This window comes from Panthera tigris, chromosome C2 (genome assembly GCF_018350195.1).
Source record: "Panthera tigris isolate Pti1 chromosome C2, P.tigris_Pti1_mat1.1, whole genome shotgun sequence".
NCBI classification, from domain to species: Eukaryota; Metazoa; Chordata; class Mammalia; order Carnivora; family Felidae; genus Panthera; species Panthera tigris.
Genome location: NC_056668.1, coordinates 858,909 through 881,144, shown reverse-complemented (window position 1 = coordinate 881,144; position 22,236 = coordinate 858,909). Strand labels below are relative to the sequence as shown.

The 22,236-nt window shown below is 59.0% G+C and overlaps 1 protein-coding gene across 15 annotated transcripts in view; it reads left to right on the top strand.

Moving 5' to 3' along the window:
- The window catches only part of PCBP3 (poly(rC) binding protein 3), a 267,713-nt gene extending 247,001 nt beyond the window's left edge, over positions 1-20,712 (top strand). For 7 of the 15 annotated variants that reach the window (XM_042957295.1, XM_042957302.1, XM_042957298.1 and 4 more), the window contains 6 exons: positions 1,754-1,795; positions 10,905-10,983; positions 11,713-11,772; positions 14,926-14,978; positions 18,702-18,871; positions 19,958-20,712. In XM_042957295.1, the coding sequence (XP_042813229.1) occupies positions 1,754-1,795; positions 10,905-10,983; positions 11,713-11,772; positions 14,926-14,978; positions 18,702-18,871; positions 19,958-19,994 (441 nt within the window). In that variant the 3' untranslated portion in view covers positions 19,995-20,712. Of the gene's footprint in view, positions 1-1,753; positions 1,796-10,904; positions 10,984-11,712; positions 11,773-14,925; positions 14,979-18,701; positions 18,872-19,957 lie in introns of those variants that run through there. The other 8 variants (XM_042957303.1, XM_042957299.1, XM_042957294.1 and 5 more) reach the window with 4 other exon arrangements.
- Positions 20,713-22,236: the final 1,524 nt, after the last annotated feature.

The following is a 22,236-nucleotide window of genomic DNA, read 5'->3' as shown; positions in this document are numbered from 1 at the left end:
GAGAGAGAGCAAGCGGGGGAGGGCCAGAGGGAGAGGGAGAGGGAGACAGAGGATCTGACTTCGGCTCCGTGCTGACAGCAGGGACCCCAATGCAGGGCTCAAGCTCACAAACTGTGAGATCACGACCTGAGCCAAAGTCAGACACTTAACTGACTGAGCCACCAGGCGCCCCAACCCAGCCAGCCCAGTGTTTCAAGCAGGTCGCAGATGATGAAGGTTTCCTCCGGAGAACCTTTGTCTGTCTTCCCAGCTGTACCTTCCCTCTATCCATGGTAAACTGCTCCCACAGTTCAAATAAAACCAAGAGTGCGACCACCTAAGTGAGTAAAAACGTGTGGGATAAAGAACTGCCCTGTCCGGAGGTGTGTGCAGTTCCACTGGGGCGACCGTGGCCGTGGGACGGTGTGCGTCCCAGGCCTGTGACGCGTGGTGACGCACTGGAGCGTGTACCTGCTGGCATCTCCATGAAACCTAAAGACAAGCCACGGAGCTTGTGCACAGAAGTCCAGAGGGGAAAGGGCGTCCCCACTGCCTTCCCCTCGGACACTTGCAGCGTCTGATAAGATTCCTTTACTTCCCCGTGGGACGCCTGGATGGCCCCCGCCTCCAGTGGGCCCCGCCCAGTGCCTGGTGGCCTTTACCTCCCCGCTTGGGTTGTTTATGAGGAAAACCGTCAGACGCCACCCTCGGTGCAAAGTCCACAGAAGGGACGCTCGGACTGGCCTGTGGTCTCCCTCTCGGTGCACGTGTGCAGACACAGGTGGGCATCGCGTGCCCGCTTGGGATGTGGCACGGGGACCCCACGTGGCCAGGTGCCGGAAGGCACGTCCCTCCCCACCTGTGCCACCCATGCCCGGGGCCTCGAACGTGGCTGCCCAGAGCTGGTGTGGCACGTCCCACATGACAGCACATGAGGCCTGACGGCGAGTCTTTGGTCTTTGCTCTCCCTTGACACCTTGTGGATCGTTTGTTTTTGGCCGTGAGTTTCTGGGAGCGTCTCAGCCGGTGGACTATTGGGGTGGGTGGGGGCGGGCAGGGGGGAGAGGCGCCAGGCCCACGCCCGCTGTGGCCACTCTGAGTCACCGTCTTGAAGGTGAAGCCTCAGGGACCACGCTGGCCCCGGAGAACAACTGTTCGGCCCACTGAGGCTGCAGGTCAAGACCATCCATCTTGTGACTGATTCGGGCACGTTTCTTACTTAATCTGCTTTTGCAAAATTGGTTTTGAGTCACCTTTTAAAGGTCCTTTGGTTTGGTTTTCTTGGGACAAGTACTTTGCAAAAGTGTTCGCTCTGAAAGCTGATAAAAATTGCCAAAGGCTAATAATGAATCTGTAACGGTCAGATCACTTGCGGGGGGTTTCTATTAAGAACCCCCTCCGGGGGAGTGGGGAGCCTTCCCAGCTGCGCCCCTTCCCGCCCTCCCTGCCGGCCCGGCCAGTCTGCACTCCTGCGGCTCTCCAGGAGGTGGGGCGCGGCTCGCCTGGCCCACGTGTCCCGCTGTAGCGCCGGTGAGGCTTGGCCCCGCGACACCCCCAGTCTGCACCTCCCGGCGCCCTGAAGGACTCGCCTTTTGTCCTAAGCTGCCGGCGGAAGGGGGGATGCGCTCTGTGAGGGCACGCTCTCTCCAGAGGGCCTCGGGCCCGTTCCCACGAAGCCCCACCCCTGAGAAAGCCCGTGTCCCCCGGGGAGGGCCGCCGGCGGGCACAAGCGCGGCCGCCGCTTCACGAGCTGACCGTGTCTCTCTCTTTCTAGGCCTACACGATCCAGGGACAGTACGCCATCCCCCACCCAGATGTGAGTCTCCACTCTGCCTCCCTGGCCTTCTCTTCTCATTACCGTTGCCCACCTGCATGCTGCTGTACTTGCTACTAATATTAATATTACGCAATAATATTAATACCGTTCTCTCAATGTTCCCGACCTCTGTCGTATCCATATGACCTTGAATAACCTTTAACCTCTTAGCACTAATTCTACTTGTGTGGAGGACTTGGCCTGATGTCAAATTGTTCTGATTGTTGCTGCGCTCTGGGGCTTTCCTCTGCACACAGGGCCTTAGGCGGTGGCCGCAAGGCTGCTCTGCCGTGGCACCTGCCCCATCGGGTGCCCTGCAGCCACCTGAGAAGTTAGGTGACGTGCTATCAGACAGGTGCTCCAAGAGATGCTGGGAAGGATGTTTGAACGTCCGGTAAAGCCACACTGTCCCCTGTGGGGCCCGAGTTGAAACAGTAGCCCCTACACCCTGAGTACAAAAGCCAACAGACGTGGCCTTGGTGTTCTTTCTAGGGCTGAAGCCCCTTGCTCCGCCATCGGGGCCTGCTCAGACGTCCCTGCGTGTGTTCCAGTCTGAGTGTGGTATCCGAGTGGAGAACGGGGACATCCAAAGATGCACCGTCAGTGGCCCAGGGGCTGAGGGGCCAGTGTGCAGCAGGAACAGGGCAGCAGCTGTAACCCAAGGTCGTCTCTCCACAGGGACCCGGACGCTCGGGCAAGGAGGTCCTCACTAGTTGATCCGGAAGGGAGGGTTGGGGCAGGAAGGCGGGAGGGACCGGGCCAGGGGAAGAAGGTGGAGGTGCGATCGGCCTCCGTGCTGCTTTCTGCAGCGGCAGCCAACCTGGAGCTGGTTTCGAGAAGCCGTTTTCTTCTCTAAACCATTTCGAGACCTGCCGAGCTTCGCGGCCTCTCCAAGAAAGCGTTTTCCTGCATGTTCTCTGGGACCCGGGACTCACGTGGGAGGCGCTGCCGGGTTGATGGGTGCTCGAGTCTTCTGCCAACCCCTACACGGTCCAGCTGGGTGCGCAGGACGTGGTCAGTGAGATGTGCAGGCAGATCACTCCCGTGCCCCGCCTGCCCTCTGGAGCCCACAGACCCCTCAGGGCCATGGCCACCTCCATCTCCCCTTTGAGGATACGTGTCAAAGGCTGGCCTCTGCTAGTGACCTCCACACCCCGTTCCGTGTTATCGGGGATGCTCTTCATTCTCCTGTGAGTTGCTTAGAGATCCCAGGAGTGGGGAGGTGGTGAAGGTGCGAACCTACTCAGCCTTCTCAAAAGAACCATCGGCAGCTTTAAAAGTTAAACGTCTTTTACCTCAAGGAGGTTGCCAGCAGTGCCCACGAAAATGACAGAGCGCTGGAGGTCGGTCCGTAGGAGCCCCCGCGGCAGGCAGGGGCAGGCCCCGTGGCTCAGAGGCCTTTCTGGTTCCAGGCGGGTGACGCCCTGTCCCTCATCGTCTCAGCCGACCGCCGACTGTGACGGGGGGTGCAGATGTTAGAGCCTGGGAGAAGGGGCGGCCCGTCCCCAGCGCAGGAGTGCGCACGGAGCGTAGGCACACGAGGGGGTGGGCTCCACCGCTCCTCTCAGAGGGCCCCGAGTGGGGTGGTGGCAAATCAGAACAGAGGCCAAGTGGGTCACAGGCCTAATTCCTAGGGTGGCACGATCTTCATTTAACGGGGGGCCGCTGGTCTTGCTCCTCTAGAAGTGCGGGTGCGTGTGCAAAAGCGGACTGGAAAACCCGGCTCGTGGGCTTTTCTCAAACTCAGGAGCTCAGGAAACACAGTGGTCTAGCCCCTCACGAAGGGCGGTTGACCCCAGAGAACAGCTCTGAGGCCTGAGATTTCCTGCAGCCCTAGGCATGGCCTCTGAGCTCACGGAGAAGAGTTTCTGGCCTCAGGTTCCCACGTTCGTGGGCGCACACCTGTCTCAGGCTGAGGAACTTCCGTTTGGCTGATTGATTTTTGTATCAACTCGTCGTTATGTCCCTCCATGTGATTTTCTCACTATCTCTTGAAAGCGGGTAGTCTCGCAGGCATTTTTGTCAGATTGTTTAAGCTGACTTATAACTCAGGGTTGCATAATTGCTTCATTGCCTTTGGTACGTCTCATGAGCTGGCGCTCTGTGCGGGACCCTCCCCTGTGTAGACCGGACAGGGTGGGGGACGCACGGCTGCCAGGACTCTGTAGCGAGAGCTCTGGGAAGTGCGCTTTGCGCGCCGGTGACACTGAACGCCAGACGATCGTGTTGATGCTCCATCCGAAACAAAAATAAACCAACCGCCTGGTGACATGGGTGATGGTGGCCAGGAAAGGGAACTTTTAGCTAAGCTTAGTATTCAGTAGGGATTTTAAAGGCCTCGTTTCTTAGAACCCAAATACAATAGCGATGGGAAATACTACTTTATTTTAAAATATAACTGAGTGCACAGGTTGAATGTTTGAGCCACGGTGGCTGACACACACACCTTTTAACAGCCTGGTAACTTATCTGAATCAGGCCCAGACTGTAAGGAAACCTGTTTCTTAGAGCTGAGTGTTTCTCCATCTAGAACTAAACCGTACGTCCTTCTTACATGCCCTGCTTCGCCCTCCCTGGAGAATCGCCAGGACCCACCTTGCCAGTTTTGCGGTGGCACCTGCCACTCGCTTGTTTTGCCCGAATCCCCCCGGACTCGCCCAGGAGAGGCACCGGGGCACCGGGTATGGGAGGATGTCCCCGGCCCCAGCCTCACCTCCAGAGCTCTGGGGGCGGCTCCCCTCACCTGCACAGAGCCTCCGCGGGGCCACGCGGCTTCAGACGTGGGGGGTGGGGGGCAGCAGGGACTCAGACGTGGGAGCCACCCAGTCCTCCCGCCCAGCCAGTAACCTGTGTCTCTTCACTTCCGCGGTGTGATCAGCCAGCGGCAGGCCAACCCCTGCGTGTGACTCCTCTCTGCTGGTCTTCAGACTTTCCGAGTGACTCCCTCATGTGACATGCCCCTCGTTCAAGGGGCCAAAAGCAAGCAGAAAGCAAGCCAGGCGTTCCAAGTGACAACAAAGGGTTCGCCACCTCTGCCTGCTCGCCCGCACCTGGCTCCGACTGCAGGGCGGCTCTCAGGACGGCCACCCAGTCTCAAGCACGAGGAAGTGGTCGTTTGGAAAGCTCGTCGCCAGAATAAAGAGCCATGGCTTCCAGCAGCGGCGCCCGGTAACCGGGGGTCACAGGAAGCGTGTTCTTTAGGAGACAGTGACACAGAGTCATAACAGAGGGAAGAGGCATCAGCGGGAGGGTGCACGTCAGGTCCTGCTGTCCACTCACAATTTGTTGTGGGTGCGGGGACTCCCCCGATGATCGCCGTGCGGTGGCACCTCGTACTGGGCACAGTGGAGACTGGCCAGCACTCCGACGCCAGCCGGCTTCTGGGCCTCACGTCCGCCCTGCTCCTCCCAGGACCCTGCGGCTCAGGCTGGTGGGGAGGTGCCCGCGCCCCACCCGCTGCCAGGGCACCTCCTATCCCTGCCCCTAGGCCGGCTTGCCGGAGATCTTCTCTGCCTCCCTGCCCCCTCAGAGGCCGAATCTGCATTTCCATCACACAGGGTGATGACGATTCTATGAGATGAGCACTGAGGATTTGTCAGAATCAACAAAAGAAACCAGTCCTCACGTTCAGGAATCCCAACAAATCCCAAACAATGTAAATAAAAAGAATTCCATCTCGGATCTGTCAGAGTAAAATTGCATGACATCAAGACCAAAAGTAAATCTCCAAAGTAGTCAGAACAGGAATGTCAAGACAGCGAGAGAGGAAGGAGGGGACGTCTCGTCAGCAACTCTGGAGGCCAGAAGGTGGTGGTGTGATAAGAAAAAGTAATTGTCAACCCAAGTTTCTATCTTAAGAGGATCTTCCAAGGACCTAAATCCAAGCATTTTCGGACAAATAGCTGTGACCAACAGGCTTGTGACAGATGCCTTCGGGAGAAGGACAGCGATTGTGGAGGCGAGGCCAGAGATGTAGGAAACGGGCTTGTTTCATTAACATAAGCACGGGCCAATGAAATACCGATGATTTTGACTACACAAAAATGTATACGTTTGGGCAAAGGAAAGCAAAAATTGTCTGTAAAGTCAACATCAAAGTTGTCTAATTTGTGGGATTAATAGAACAAGTAAACAAAAACAGACCTACGATTCAGATGGACCCTGGGGGAATGAGAACTTTCTGTAGCTTACCGTGTCATCCCAGAAGAGGCAAAGAGTTTAGATTTTAAATGTATGTATTAAAATGTGAAAGTGACCACTGACAGAAAAGAGTTTAATTCTGTAACTTCTGTAAAGGTATAGAGGGAGAATGCATGGCAGAAATTAACCAGTACAAAAGGAGAAAAGGATGAAAAACAGGAAAGAAGCCTGAGAAGATCAGGGCAATTACAAGTGCAAAATAAAATGGCAGAAATTAATCTATATGTACGTGTAATTGTGATCAAAGTAAAAGTGTTCCAGTTAAAAAATAAGGTTCTCGGACTTAAAAAGCAAAACAGAACAAAAAACAAACAAATAGACAAGCTAACAAAACAGGAAAAAAAAAACAAAAACATAGCGTTTTCTTCCCCTGGAGACACACCTAAAGAATAAGGACCCAGAAATATTGAAAGAAGAGAAAAAGCTATTCTGGGGAAGTACTGACTGAAAGAAACCTTATATGTCAACATTAATGTCAGGGGCGGGGGGGAGGGCGGGAGTCAAGGCAAATGCTATATTTAGTCACTTAGACGTTGATAAAGAAGTCAACTTTAGTTGATATTTAGTCACTTACATGTTCACCAGAAGATATAAATTCATAATTTGTACACACCTTAAACATATCTTCAAATACATGTAAAGAAAAAATTAACAAACCATAAAGGGAATTTGACAGACATTATAGGTAGAGCCTTCATCTAACTCTCTTTCAATAAAGAATAAAGAAGGTATTGATGGTGCAGTCGGTGAGCCTGGTGAGACATAGATTGAACTCTATACAATCCTAAACAGCCATGGAAGTCATGGAAACTTAATAAGACTTGATCACATATTATGCCTTTAAAAAAAAAAAACCCACCATCTATAAAAAATTGGAATCCTGTAGGCTCTATTCTCTTACCACAAAGCAATTAAGTTGAAATCAATAATTAAAAGATGACCTTTGAAAAAAAAACTTGTATTTACTGAAAGTTAAAGAAGACCAAAAGGCCAAAATAAATGGAGAAGCATACCAAGTTCACGGGTAGGAACATGAAGTATCTTTAAATGTCAATTCTCGGGGCACCTGGGTGGCTCAGTCAGTTGAGTGTCTGACTCTTGATCTCAGCTCAGGTCTTGATCTCGGGGTCAGGAGTTCAAGACCCTCACTGCGGCTTCATGATGGGCATGAGGCCTACTTTTAAAAAAATTTTTTTAAATAAAATAAAATGTCAATTCTTCCCAAATCGAGGTACAAATGCAGTACAATTCCAATCAGAATCCTGACAGGGACTTAAGATGCTGTTTTAAAATTTGTGTTCAAGAGCAAAGACCAAGAAACATCAAGATATTAATGAAGAGACTGTATGCTAGGGAGAGCAGTCCCGGAAGATACGGAGATTTGCTGTAAGGCCAAATGACTGGAGACAGAGTGTTTTGGGCACAGGGACAGACACTGGACCAGCAGGCTATATCAGGACAGTGGGTCATCCACATGGGAAAAATAATTTAAACACTACTTATGTGTCAAGAACGTCAACACAAGAGAGGAAAATAGCACCTTTAGAAGAAAATATAGGAGAATCTCTTTCTTTTTCAGGTCAGGAAAAGCGGTCTTAAGCAAAACATAAAGCAAACCGTGAAGAAAATATTAATGAGTTTCACTACATTAAAATTTTAAAATTCTGTTTCCCTAAAGACACCAAAGGAGAGTGGGGGAAATGATCTTTTCAGCATACACAGCTGAAATAGGATTAGTATCTGAAATACAAAAGGAGTTTTTGTGAATCAGCAAAAATCAACCCAGTAGAAAAATGAGCAAAAGACACACACATTTCACGGGAGGAAACGTGACCACCGCCTAGGCCCCCATGGCGGCCTGTTCCGAGAAGTGACTGGTAGCTGCATGGTGCATTCGACTCGAGATAACTCACTGAGTTGTGGTCTCATGGATACTTCGGATTTCAGCCTTTGTCTGCATTTAGTATTTGTTTCTCTGTTCCAACCAGTATCCATTGGAAAAGGCAAGGGACAGAGAGCTGTCCATTTCATGACACCCTGGCCCCCCCCCTTCCTTCTCCCCTCTTCCCTCCCAGCCCTGTGGAGGCCCTTGTGAATACTGAAAGTGATTCTTTTTTGATGGCAGAAATATTTCAAAAAGCAGGAATCCCCCTAGCCCTTTTCCTGCTCTTGCCTTAGAAAGTGTAGAAATTGTATTCCGAGGAGATGAAGTGCTTGACTGATTAAAGGCAGAGCCAAGACCAGAGGGAGGCCAGCTGGCATCTGCCATCCGTCCACCTCTCTGCCCACCCGCTCCCTGTACCAGTGTTTATCCAGTCACTGCCGTGTGCCCGTCCAGGCTCCCCAGGACATCACTTTACATTCATGTGCGTGGGTGGAGGGGACTCATCTGTTGGTGTGGCCATTTCTCCATAAAAAGCAGCCCGTGAGTGGCAGCCAGAGACATTAGGGCTGGGACACCTGAAGCCCCTGGGGGCGGCCGTTCTCTGGCATCGGCATGGCTGGCCTCGGGGAGTATTCACCTGGCCGTGCCCGGGCTGTGCCCAGAACACGGGCGGCCGGGCTCTGGAGCACACCCGCCTGGTGCACCCCGTCTGCCTCCCTGCCGGGGGCCGTGGAGAGACCAGAGGAGCAGCCAGGGTGACGGAGCTGTGGACGGGCGGGTAGGGAAGCCACAGGTCGTTGGGGATGGCGCTTCCCCCATCCTGCACATCGGGACCCGCCAAGCCCACTCCACAGAGCTGGGCGGTGCTGGGGCTAACCCAGGCCGGTTCCGCCTCCAGGGCCCCGCTCTCCACTGCCGTCCTGACCGGCACACAGCTGTGTGCTCTCGGGGGCTCGGGACAGATAGGAGAGGGCCCTGCTGTGGGCGGAGCACAGAGCAGCCCGGCCAGGGCTCCCCAAGCCCAGCAGGTGCCAGCAGACCTCGTCGCACCAGGGCCGCCCCTGGGCCAAGGGCTGAAGCCCCCAGGGGTCCGGTCACACGGCAGGCCGCTCTCCTATGTGAGCACCGCGTCCGCATCGAAATCCGAGCGGTGGTCAGAGCGCACTGTGCGCCGTGTCCCCACGTGCCCGGCCTGTGCTCCAGCTTCCCGCTTGCCGTCTCCGGAAGTGGTTCCCTCCTCCATCCTGGGAACTCGTAGTTAACTGCCTGGTGGAGAAACCTTAGCCCTGTTTCCAACTCCCCCTTGAGGTGGGTTCACACCCCTGCCGGGTGTCCTCGGTGGCCCGTGCTTGCTGCGCACAGGCCCCGCGGCCCCGCGGCTCCCGGTCCCATCGGCTAGAGGCAGATTCATGGGACCGATCTGCGGTCCGGCCCCTGGGCGGCGCCTCAGCCACGGACGGACGGTGTCACCCCCTCCTCAGCCTGCAGGTACTTGCTGTCTTTCTTACGCGTCCCTGAAAGAGGAGGCTTCTCTAGGCTACTTGCAGGGTGTTCTGCAGGCACCTTCCCCGCAGGGTCATCCTGCCTGTGCCTCAGGCACAGCCGGTGCAGGCCACGCATCACCTCTTGTCCCTTGTGACTCCGGCAGTGTCCCGTGACGGTATTTCCGGGGTGTGTTCTTCCAACACCTTCCTGGGGGGGCTTCGGTGCAGAGCTGCTCATGTCACGTCAGGCTCAGCGATGTCAGGGCTTGGGCAGGGGGGCGGGGCAGCGGGGGCGGGGTCAGCCCCCAGTCCCAGGGACAACGTTGACCCACACCACCTCGTCAGGGACTCTTGGAGCTGAATCTGAGCCCAGGTCACCACATCCCCTGACCTATTTCTCAGGACCCCTGGGCATGATACCTGCACCCAGAGCAGCCCCACTGAGTGAGGTGTGGCCAGTGCTCCCTGGGCAGGCCCACCCCGAGCGCCACAGGTCAGGGAGCACCCCAGAAGACAGGCAGAAAGCTGCATTTCGAGGCACTCACCCTTTCCAGGAAGGGAAGGAGAACAGAAACTCTAATGGCAAGGTCACAGGAGCCGGCCGGGAAAGATGGGCCGGGTGTGGCCACCTCCGCTGCAGGAGCCTGCCTCACATCCCGGGGGCTCACACGGCGAGGGGTCCACCTGAAAGGGACGACCAGGAGGCCACGGGTCGGTCACGGCTGGGCCCCCAGCTGTAGCTGGGGTCCACACTGTGCGTCATCCTGTGGGGGCCGGAAGAGCCTGGACCGCACGGCCCCGTGCACGGCGAGCCCCCGTGCCCGCCACTGCGGCCACGGGGCACGGCAGACGAGGCAGGGGCTCTCCAGGGCGGGCCGTCGGGGGCACCGTGACCCTCCCCACAGTGGGAAGGGGCCCGTGGTGTTTGTCTTAGCTGCCGGCGACCCGCTCCTCTATCACCATGAGGCCCGTCTGTGAAGTCTCTTGAGTGTCTCGGGTGTTTGCGCCTCTGGCACCATTGCTGCCTCCCCGACACACTTGTGTGGCACTGGGGACGCCGGCTCCTCCCCGAGGGCCCCGTTCTGCTGGCCTCCGGGGGCTCCGGGAAGGGCCCGTCCTCGCCTCCAGAACAGAGTCCAGGGCCGGCCCGAAGCGGGGCCGGGACACGTTCGCGTGGGGCCTGCTGTCCAGGGGAGGCTGGGAGCTGAGCGCGTTGCCCAGAGTGTGCGGTGCAGGCCCTGAGCGTGAGCAGGCCCGAGGACATCCTGCTGGATGTCTGGCGCTTGGCTGTGGGCTGGGGGTCACCGCCCGCCAGGCCTGTGTGAGCTGCCAGGGAGTCGAGGAGAGGAAAGGAATCGGGCGCGCCGCCCAGAGGCCCATTGGTTTTCCCAGGCCAAGTCCTTGAGTTCTGCGTCTGCCATGTGTCCGCATGGCCCCTCTCTATCTATTTGTACAACGTTCTGTTACTGCCTTTTTAATTTGGTGTGACTTGTGCTCGATGACAATAATCTTCTTAGCTCTCGTGTCCCTCCTACCCCAGCAGTTGACCAAGCTCCACCAGCTGGCCATGCAGCAAACCCCCTTTCCTCCCCTCGGACAGACCAACCCCGCTTTCCCCGGTACGTACCCAGCTGCCCTTTCTGACCTCCTCTCTTCTCACCTGGGGACTCTCTTTCTGAACGGTCTTATTCAGGGCGGTGAGCAGAGCAATTACAGTTGTAGTTGTGGATGCCAAGGGCGCAGTGTAGACACGTAGCAGTGTGCACGTTGCAGAGGGCCGGGCGGGGAGGTCTGCGTGTGTCTCCTGTGGTAGGGTAGTCACCTCACGGCTGGCCTTCTTGGGAAGAGATGTCACGTCTGCCCCCTCGGGTCCGTGCCTGCTCTCCACTGCACACAGGCGTCCTGGAGGTCCCTCCTGCTGGACGCACCACCCACTTGGCCAGCCCTGAAGTCTGTTCTCCAGGAGCAAGAGCTCAGACGAGCAGACGGATGCCCTTCTGCAGGAGGCCGGTGCACATCCCAGGAGTGACACCTGCCCGGGACGGCACCCGGCCCTGCCCCGGGGAAAACGAGATGAGCCAGCCCCCGGCCCAGGGCGCGGTCGCCATCGGCACCCTACTTGGCACAGGGGCGGGGGTGGGCCTTAGCCCGCACTGTCTGGCCAGCTGGGCGTGCGTTCCTCCCGGATGACGGCAGGGCATCACCTCGGTGGCCGAGTGGGTGACAACACACGGACATGCTGGTCTGCCGTGCATGCGCCAGTCAGATTTTGAGCTTCCCTAGTTGAAGTGACCTTGCTTATCTCCTTGAGGGCAAAACATTAAATCTGTTTCTTCTTTGCTCTCCAGGAGAAAAGCTGCCTTTACACTCCTCCGAAGAAGCTCAAAATCTGATGGGCCAGTCGTCAGGTAAAACAAAAGCACACTAAACGGAGAGAGAGCAGGCCCAGAAGGCCGTGCGTCCGCCCCTGCTCGGGCTCCGGGTCACTGACCTGGCGGGAGGAGGGGCGAGGAGGCCCGATCGCGTCTGCCACGGGGACTGCGAGCGCCTCAGCGAGGGGCCAGTGCCGTCAGGGGACAGAGCCCGAGCGGCCGGCGCCAGGCCTGCACGTGCAGTTCACAGCTTCCGTGTCCGGCAAGTGGGTCAGTCCCGAGTCTCTGATGGCCACTGAAGGCCCCACACGTGGTGGGCCACCCTCTGTGTTGCCACATATTCTCTGGGTGGCACGGCGCGTGGGGGCCCGCCGGAAAGAATTTACCATGACGTGTGCTTTCCGGGGACGCGCTTTGTAGGAGACCCGGCACGCCGTCAGGGAGCAGAGGCCCCCGGGCCCGATCTGTCTGCACCCGTTGTGGCTGCGTGAAGCTGCGCCTAGGCTGTGGCAGGGCAGACACGGGTCTGCGGGTCCCAGTACCCGGGGCGGGTGGGGAGCGAAGCCGCTTGAGAGCTTGCGGCTGGCGGAGCGGGCTCCCCGTGAGGCGCCACCCGCTCCCCCGTCCCGCTCAGGGTCGGGACAGAAGAGCAAGTGTCCAGCTGAAAGGGAATGCAGGAGGGCAGCGCTCCCGGCGCGAGCCTGCTGTCACCCCGTCCGTGTGTTCTGGGCCCCAGAGCCTAGCTGTGCGCCTGGGGCTCTGGGGGCATCTCCGGGCGAGACGCCGGCTCTGATGATCAGAGCGCCCCACGTGGGTTCCATCGCGGTGCAGCCTTTAACTCAGTTCATGCAGAATTTAGCGAATGGGAATTAGAGACAAACTTTTACAGGATGTAGATACCGACCCTTACTGAGTTGCACATCTACTCAGGTGGTAACGCACGTGTGCCTGCGAGCCCTCTGCCGTTTATATGGGATTTCGTACCGCTGCCCGGCGACCGCCTTCCGGAGACAGCCGGGACCCAAGGGCCTGGCTCGCCCGGGACCCACGGCCCCCATCCCGCCGGCCACCCACCTCCCCTGTCACAGCTCCCCCAGCACCGCCTCCGGGCCCCAAGGACACGGGGCACATGTGCACACGACCTCTTTAAGGGGTCCCTGTGATGACCTCCCACCCGAGGCCCCGTGGGACCCACAGGGAGAGCGTGCACACACACGTGTCCCACCACGGCAGCCGGTGGAGTAGGATGTGTGGTGACAAGGGGCGACGTCACCACTGCTCCCAAAGCCGGCTCAGGCTCGCGTGGCGAAGCTTGACTCATCCAAGCACGTGGAATGTCAGCATATCGTGAGAGGATCCCTGCTGGGGCACAGGGTCCTGAGGCACAAGAGCAGATGTGTCTCCAAATGACCAGCTTAATTTCCGTACCTTCTTAAAGAGAAGTCTAATACTTTCCTCCCCCGGATCAAAATATACCAAGGTGAACCGATGGGACTCTTGTCGTTACGTCCGTCCCAGATGAGGCTGTTCAGGAGTTCCTGTAAGGATGCAGACAGGACTGAGGAAATCTCTTAAATGACGTTTTGGGTGTCACTCTTTATGGAACGTGTATAGACGCTTGAACAACCAAGTGATTGTACTGGAAGCGCCTTTGTGAAAAGAACGCGATAAAGAACAGAAACTTGATTTGGCAAAAGGAGACGACAATTTGGGATGAATTAGTTCATTCAGGACATGCCAACCGACCGCCCCCCCCTTCCCCGCCCAGGCAAGATGGGCCCCGGTAGGGTCTCTCATGGCAGAGACTGAGGACCGCGGTGCATCTGGTGTTGGGGACAAGAGTGCCATAGGAGATGCAGGAAGAGGGGAGGAGGCCGTGGTGGGGGCAGGACCCCGCCGGCTGGTCTGGGACGGTCTTGAAGGCATCTGACCCGTGTGTCCTTAGGACCCTCTGGGCCCGTGGAGAGTAGACCAAGGGGCAGGGACAGAGGCAGGAGCCAGGAGCGGGGAGACAAGAGGTCTGGGGCTCCGGAATATTCTGACGGTACCAGCCGGGCTGCGACGGTCAGCGGCGTGTGCAGGCTCCGGGGTCTGGGCTGCGCTCGGACGCGCGTGGGGCCTGCCGGGGGGAAGGGGGGAGTCCGCCGTGGACTCGGTGCTTGTGATGCCTCCAGACAAGGAGACGAGTGCTGAGGGCAGGGAGCCTGCCCAGCACGGGCTCTGTTGACACTATTTCCAGAGCAAAAGCGGATCCTGTCCTGTGAGTCGTCTGAGAAGTGGTCTTTGATGTGGCAGGCCCTGAGCTGACACTGGCAAAGCTAAAAATTGGGGGCCTGGCGACCAACTAGGCCTGTGTCTGCACTTAGAGCACCGATGTCGGCTCACCGCTGCATCACGGGGCTATCTGGGCTGCAGAGCAGTTCGGGGCAGAAGGCAGTCAGGGGCAGTTGGACCAGGGGTGCAGAGGGGGCCGAGAGCCCAGACACACACACACACACACACACACACACACACACACGACCAGGGGTGCAGAGGGGGCCGAGAGCCCAGACACACACACACACACACACACAATCGCACGACCAGGGGTGCAGAGGGGGCCGAGAGCCCAGACGCGCGCGCGCGCACACAGACACACACACACACAGACACACACACACACACACACACACACACACACAACCAGGGGTGCAGAGGGGGCCGAGAGCCCAGACACACACACACACACGCACACACGACCAGGGGTGCAGAGGGGGCCGAGAGCCCAGACGCGCGCGCACACACACACACGACCAGGGGTGCAGAGGGGGCCGAGAGCCCAGACACACACACACACACACACACACACACACACGACCAGGGGTGCAGAGGGGGCCGAGAGCCCAGGGACACAAACACACACACACACACACACACACACACACACACATGCAAAGAGCCGCTCAGCACGAGTCCCTCAGCAGTCTGTGAAGGGCATCCCGAGCCATCACGCACAGGAGTAAAACCACGATGCCCATGCTCAGGCATTCTTTTCCTTGTTTCGAGAGAAGCTGGGGCTCCAGCAGTTGGTTGCGGTTTGGCCCTGAGCTCACTCACAGAGCCTGGGCCCATGTGGGCCGTGTGGGCGGGTGCTGGGCTTGACATGAGCCACCTGCTACCAGGCTAACCGTGTCCCCTTGGTGTGCCCAGGTCTGGACGTCAGCCCCCCGGCCAGTACTCACGAGCTCACCATTCCCAATGATGTGAGTATGCCTGAGCCCTCGCCCGCCCCCACCCTGCCCGGGACCACTCCCCACCTTTCCACGGCTAGGTGCGATGTCCATAGACGGCATGTGATGTCACACCCCAGAGATACTAGACAGGAAAGGGGGGGCGGGGTTTTATTCAGGATTCAGATACCAGAGCTGGTCACGGGCCCAAGACCCCCGAGTCTCCCATCTAAAGAGCCTGCTTCAGGGTTGGCCCTTAAGGAACAGGTGGTCCAGGAATGCTCTGGAGTGGACCTGCCCCGTGCACCCCGGGCCTCAGGGGGTCTGGGGTTCCCGCAAGCAGGGTGCCCCGGGTGTGTCTGGATGCCTGTATTTGGTGCCCACCACCTGTTCCCGCCCAGGGCTCAGCTGAGCCACATGCTCAGCCCTATCCACTTTGTCCTCTGAACCCTTGGATTATCCTAAAGATGCAGACTCTGATCCCAAACCAAGACACCGGGGTAGGTGTGGGCCACGTATCCTGGAGGGACAGCTGTCCATGCCCGCACAGGAGGCTGCTGTGTGGGCGACGTGGCCTTCCCAGCTCACCTGTCATTTGGCCTCTTCAACCCTAGAACTGAGGCCTTTCCTGAGGATCCTTCACTGCTTTGCCCCTTGAACCAGCTGGGCAGGAAGTCCCGCCTCTTCCTTAAGAGAAGCACGGAGTCGTGGCTTCAGGGGGATGGTCCCTCGTGCGTGTGGACAGAGATGAGCAGTAGGGCAGGAGAGGAGTAAGGCATAGGGCCAGAGGAAGGGACCGCCCCCCATCCCCAGGAAACACCCCCTCGTCGGGGCCCTGGTGGCCAGCCACAGGCCCAGAGCTTTCATGGGTGACGTGCTCCCGCGTCCTCCAAGGGAGAGTGTTTCTGCTCCCGGGGCTCCCTGCTCCGTCCTCCCGCGTGACGATCCTTGCGCAGCCCCCAGTCTTCACCCATGTGGTAGCTGTAGGGACCACTCTCTGCCGTGGGGCTTCTCCTCCCAGCCGCTGCTACAACCATTGCGCTAACGACAGGCGCCTTCCTCTTGTCCGGGCCTTCCTTCTAAGCTGAGATGAGCCCAGGGGGCAAACGGGACAGGATCAGGTTCTCTGGGAGAGCGGGGTGCATCCTGGGCACACGCGTGCCACCTTGCCCACAGCGCCGTGCTGCCAGCCTCCTCCGGGGAAGGGTGTCTTCTTGGATCCACGTGCTCTGAGGGGGCCCATCCTGGGAGGAGACCTTGTGACAGCTCTGCTGGGGACTTTCTCGTGCCCCCCCGCCCCGACCCCCCCCCCCCCGGGGGAGGCACCTGTGCCCAGAGCCCATGTCCAGATGCATGCCTGCCATACCGCACATCTCCGTCCCTGGTCAAAGCTAGACTGCAAAGGGAGGTCCTGCCCACACCTACGTGTCGCCACAGCCTCTGGATGGCAGGCACGTGCAGTGACCTAAGTCACACGTAGGTTCCACAGTCTGGCCGCCTGCCGGTGAGGCCACAGGGACCCAGTTGGGGTCAGGGCCGGCAGCCTGTGTGTGGGGCTGCCTGTGGTGGTGGTCCTGCATTCCCCTGGCCTTGGCATCATTGGCCTTGGGCTGGTGTCACTGTTAGGCGCTCACTGCCTGTTTCAGAACTCACTTGGCCCATGCTGTCGCCGTGCATGCGGTTACCCTACACTTGGGCCCTGTCCCCGGTCCCCACCCACATCAGACAGAGACCTAAGGTTCAGACAGCGGTTCCTCTGGGGTTCAGCTTTGGATGCAGTTAGGGGGGACCGTGTTACTTGAAAGCATCTCTGTCACCTTCCTTTGGGTTCCTCTTGGGGCTCACAGTGAGAGCAGAGGGCTGGGCGTGGGCTGGGGGCCCGCAGGGTCAGGAGACCCAGAGAGGCCAGGTGCAGGGCCCCTAAGCTGCTCCCGCCAGATTAGGGAGGCCTCTTACTTGTCGCATCCCTTTTCTAGCTGCTGAGGACACAGCCACCAGCCACGAGAGCCGTGTACTCAGCCCCATGTCCCTGTCGGTAGCACTCGTGCTCTCAGTGTTGTCTGGAAGAGGGACGTGTTCCACCTGAGTGAGGAGTGAGGGGCGGCTTCGGGGCCGAGCCCCCAGCCCGGCAGAGGGGAGCTCAGGGCCCCTCAGGTGTGAGGCCCCCGGGAAGAATCAAGGGCTGGGCGTCAGGACGTTTTCAGCAAGAAAATAGGAAGAGGAAGATATTTGAGAGAACACGGGTCTTCGTGCCAGAGAGAGGAGATCATTTCCTCAAATAGGCTTTACTGGAGGAGAAAACAAGCCGGTTCTGCAGGAGGCTCTTAGCTCAGCTGGGGCTACTTGCACTGAAGGGGGAAGGTTCTAGAAGGGAGATTGGGCTGCTAGTGGCCAAAGTGTGAGGATGGGAGGGGAGGAAGCCCAGGGGGCCCTCCTGAGCACTGGCATCTTCTGGGGACTGGCCCCACATGCTCCCTCCATCAGGGTACAGTGCTGCCCCCATGCCAGCCCACATGCCCAGCCACGTGCCCGGCCGTCACCTGCCTGCCCCACTGGGGAGCCGCTCTCAAGATTCCTCTGCGGCCGGGGAAGGGCAAGTCAAAGATCCAGAAGGGTGACCCTGGAAGTCACTCTCACAGACCTCGAGGGGTGGGGCCTGGTGTGCAGTGGGCGGGGCCTGGGTGGGGGCAGGGCCTCGGGAGACGGGGGCCGGAGGTGGAGGAAGCCGGGCGGCTCTGGAGCAGATGCGTCTCTCTGGACGTCTGGAGAGACTGATGGTGCAGTGAGACAGCCGACCTAACCCCAGAAAGGAGAGCAGAACTGAGATGCTGCAGGTCACCTTAGGGACGGGAGCGAGTCGGGATGCACCTGTGTCCCCACGAGCTGCAGTCACTGCCTGGGTGCTGAGGTGTGTCGTGTGTAAATGGGCTTCCTCCCCGCGCAGCGTCCCACACCGTCTCCAGCCCCTCCACGGGACGGCTCTGAGGCTGGCACGGAAGACTCGCCCACAGGGCTGCCCCGGGCCCGCCCCGGCCCGTGTGTGCTCTCAGAGCTGCCCTCGGCGGCCCCTGGCTGAGGGCAGCGCCCCGTTCTGCCCTTGGTAAACGCCAAGAGGTGCCAGCCGCCCCCCTGTGGAGGCCTCCCTGGGGCCCTACTGCCCCCACACTGCAGGGTGGGCCCCCACAGAGAGTTGGTCTAGACCCCAGGCTGCCGTCCGGCCCCGTGCGTGGCTGCCTCTGTGTCCCAAGGGGCCCGGCTCTGGTCCTTCTGACTGCTTGATTCATGATGACTGACTCCTCCTTCAGATGGCCCAGAGTGCCCAGAGGTCACTGCATCCCACCTAAACGGGTCACACGGTGGGAAGGAAAGGGAACACCCGATGCGTCCTCAGACTTTCACCCAGGCTCATCAAGAGACAGGCTTTAGGCAGCAACAAGCTTTAATAAACTGGCTTCAAACACTTCTCCAGCTGAGGACGCAGCCAAGAGGGCCCTGGTGCTGGCACCTGCGTGCTCCCCGGTGCCCAGGCCCTGAAGGACACCAGGGCAGGTGACGCAGCAGGTGCCTCTCAGCCTGCGGGCCTGTCAGGACTGTGGCAGCAGGGGCACCAGGCAGGGCCCGGCCGTCAGCAGCCTGGAGTTTGTGGAGTGGGGCGCAGACCAAGGTTAGGCTGTCCAGGGGCCTCCCCAGGGCCCTGCGCACCCTCAGCTGGGGTGGGGGCTCTTCTCTAAGGAAGTCCTCTGTCCTTTTTTCTAGCTAATAGGCTGCATAATTGGACGCCAAGGGACCAAAATCAATGAAATTCGACAGATGTCTGGAGCTCAGATCAAAATCGCCAATGCCACAGAAGGGTCATCGGAGCGCCAGATCACCATCACGGGGACCCCAGCCAACATCAGCCTTGCCCAGTACCTCATCAACGCCAGGTGAGTGTTCACAAGGCCCTGCCCAACGTGTTGCTGGCAGACAGGGTGCTCAGGGGGACTGGAGGGCCCTGGTGGGAGCCCGGACCCCTGTCCCCTCTGGGGGCTTCTCTCTCCTGGCCGGGGGTGGGGGTGGGCGTGATGGAGACAGTCACCACACCGACTCGGGCCCCCACACCCCCTCTGCATGTTCACACCTGACCGTTCTCCCTGGAGCGTCTCCAGCGCAGGGCTAGGTCGTTCCAGGCTGGAGCGTTTCCGGGAAGGCCAGGGGTCAGCCACACACTTGGGTTGATTCGGTTATGTGGTTTCAGAGATCACAGTACTGGGCCATTCTGCTCCCACGCGCCCCTTCCCCGCCACCCAGACCCTGCTGAGCAGTGGATCCAGGGACTGTGTGAGGGTCAGAGGTTAGGCCGTGGGGCAGGTGAGGTCCTGGGGCTGGGACGCTCACCTCAGCTGCCCTGCCCAGGCGCATGTCGGAGAACACGTGACCACACCCCGGGAGGCAGGACCCTCCTCTTTAAGTCAGCATGTCTGGGCTCTCAGGAGGCGGTCTCCACCCCGCGTGCCCCTCCTGCAGCGGCTGTGTACAGATGGTTGTGGTGGCCTGTGCTTATCCGTGGGGTTATTGTCACTCCACTGATGTGGTGACAGGGAAGGCAGACCCCGCCGACCTGGTCGCCGGTGGGTCCTCCTCCCTCTGCTCTGCTTTGGTCTCCAGTCATGGCCACACATCTGTCACAGGCAAGAGGGAGACGGACACAAAGGCTATAAGAACACACAGGGCTGAGCGCCTGGATGGCTCAGTGGGCCGAGGGTCTGACTCTTGATTTCAGCTCAGGTCATGATCTCACGGTGCGTGGGTTCGAGTGGGTTCCAGCCCCGTGTCGGGCTCTGTGCTAACAGCGCAGAACCTGCTTGGGATTCCCTCTCTCCCACTCCTTCTCTCCCTCCCCTGCTCCCTTTCTCTCTCCCAAGATAAATAAACTTAAAAAAAACAAAAACACACGAGGTGAGCCTTTCGCTTCTGGAACCGTTTTACGAGAACATTGTGACCTGTCTCCTCTGTGCTTCTGTGTCTTCCAGGCTGACGTCTGAGGTCACTGGGATGGGCGCACTCTAATCCTGCCCTTTGGCCTCCGCTCCGTGAACCTGACCTCCACCCGGCTCGCACACTCTGTACAGACCGCCCACCTGCCCTGCGTCGCAAATATAAATAGAGGTTTTCTTTACTAACGAAAGTTATATGCCGTAGACATACACACCAACAGAGCAAATCTATATTCTCTCTGTGTCAGCTCCGGGCTCTGTCCCCGATACCTCTCTGGGAATTAATTTATGCTCGTCTGTTCATGCATTGGCATGCAGTGTTAATTATTTTAAATGCTTTGGGGGCCTTCCCATCTGTGACATTTTAGAAATACCGTCCCTTAGCGTCAGTGTACCTGTTAAAGAATTGGTTTGACATTCCGACAGCACTTCCCACAAGCCGTCTCTCCCAGGACCGTGTTTGCTTTGAGCGGGTTCGCTCCCGCCCAGCTGTCCCCCCACCCCATGCTGACTCTGCTGCCCGAAGCCTGTGCTCGCTCCCACGTGCCCACCGGGCCTGCGCTGGGGGCAGGGGCGCGCTCCCTCTGTTGCGGGGAAGGAGAACGGAGGACAAGGTCCTAACCCACTGTGCAGGTGAGGCCGTGGGTGCTGGAGTCTTGACCTCACTGAGTCGTCGCGTCACGCACGTGCTGGGGCGCACGCGTGGGCCCCCAGGCGTCTTCCGGGGTGGCTGGCCAGGAAGCGCCTCTGCACCGTGGCAGAGTTCAATAAATGTTGTGCGCTGCCCCCCACTGGCTCTGGCTCCTGTCTGTGCCCTCCACCTGACCCCGCCCCTGTGCGCACGCGCAGCCCCCCTCCGCCCTCCCCCCCCCACCCCGGTGCCGGCCTGCTGGCTACAGAAGCTGGTTCCTTCTCACATGGATTAGAATCTCATTCCCTCCCCAACTCTTCTTAAATATCTGGCTTGCAAGGTCGTTCTAGTGTTGCTTGTGCCAAACTTCCTAAAATGACAATAATGAAAACACCATTTCTAATTAGTAGAACTCACCTCTCCCACCACCACCACTGTGGGCTGGGGAGGCCGGGCCACACACGGTGATAGCAGCCACCCCCCGGCCAGAGAGCGTGGCTCTCTGCCCGGCCTGCAGAGTCATGTGCTCCACTCCAGAGCCGATGGTCGGGTCCGCTCACTGTGCTCCCCTCCAGAGCCTGCTGTGCTCCCCTCCAGAGCCTGCTGTGCCTCTTCCGGGCACTGAAGCCCCGGGTGGGACACCGGCGCCGCCGTGGACAGCCCCCACACTCCCTCAGGACAGACAACAAAGGACCCGGGCCCCCGGCAGAGGGGGTACTCAAAGGCAGAGACCCTCGGCCTCTCCAGACCGAGCAGGCATCCAGTAGCTGGGGACGGCCTGCCCACAGTGTCTGCCTCTCAGGGCCCTTCCTGTCTGCCCTGGGTGCCCAGACCACCCGGACACCCTAGTCGAGGGTAGGGGCTCCAGGCCCAGGAGCTGGCGGGGACGTGGTGGACCCAGGGCCTCCTCCGGCCCTCGGGCAGTGGATGGCCAGTGGACGGCTTGAGTAAGCATCTTAGAAGGTGAAAGACGCCGTGGACGGAGGGTAAAGCCACGGTGGGGAGGGGTCAGAAGTGGGGTGTTCTGGAGAAGAGCAGCAGCGGGAGCTCACGCAGGTAAAAAGAAGAGAGCGGGAGATACAGGAGTGTACCCCACGCGGCTGTCTGAGCAAGGGGGGCTGCGGGGACCGACGACGGAAGGTGGGGCTCTGGGCCACAGAGCACCGTGTTCCGGAGGCATCTCAAAGGAGAACTGACAGGATTCCCAACAGATCAGAAGTGGGCTATGAAAGAGAGAGTCCAGGCGGGCAGGAAGGCTCTCGGTCTGAGCTCTAGAAAGACGACTCGCCGTCCATGAAGGGCAGGGCCGTAGCGGTGGCCAGGGACGGGCACGCGGCTGGGCCTTGCTGGGGGTGACCGTGGAAACCTGGGCTCTGAGGTCCGCCCAGTCCAGGCTGGAGACACGTGGAAGCAGGAGCCCAGGAGCGATTTGGGGAGCGCGGTGGGGGACTCCACGCGGGACACCTGGCAGGAGTCAGGGAGAGCGCCTGCGTGTCACCGACCCCAGGGGATGCCCGGCCCCGTGGCGAGCCGGGCTCCAAGGAGTGGCCCCAAACTGCGGCGAGGAGGTGTCAGCAGGGCAGGCTCACACGCGCATTGCCACGCACGTGTCTGTGCGGATGCATTCTTTCATTCCTCTTGGGTAAATAAATACCCGTGAGTGCAAGGCCTGGACCGTGTATGT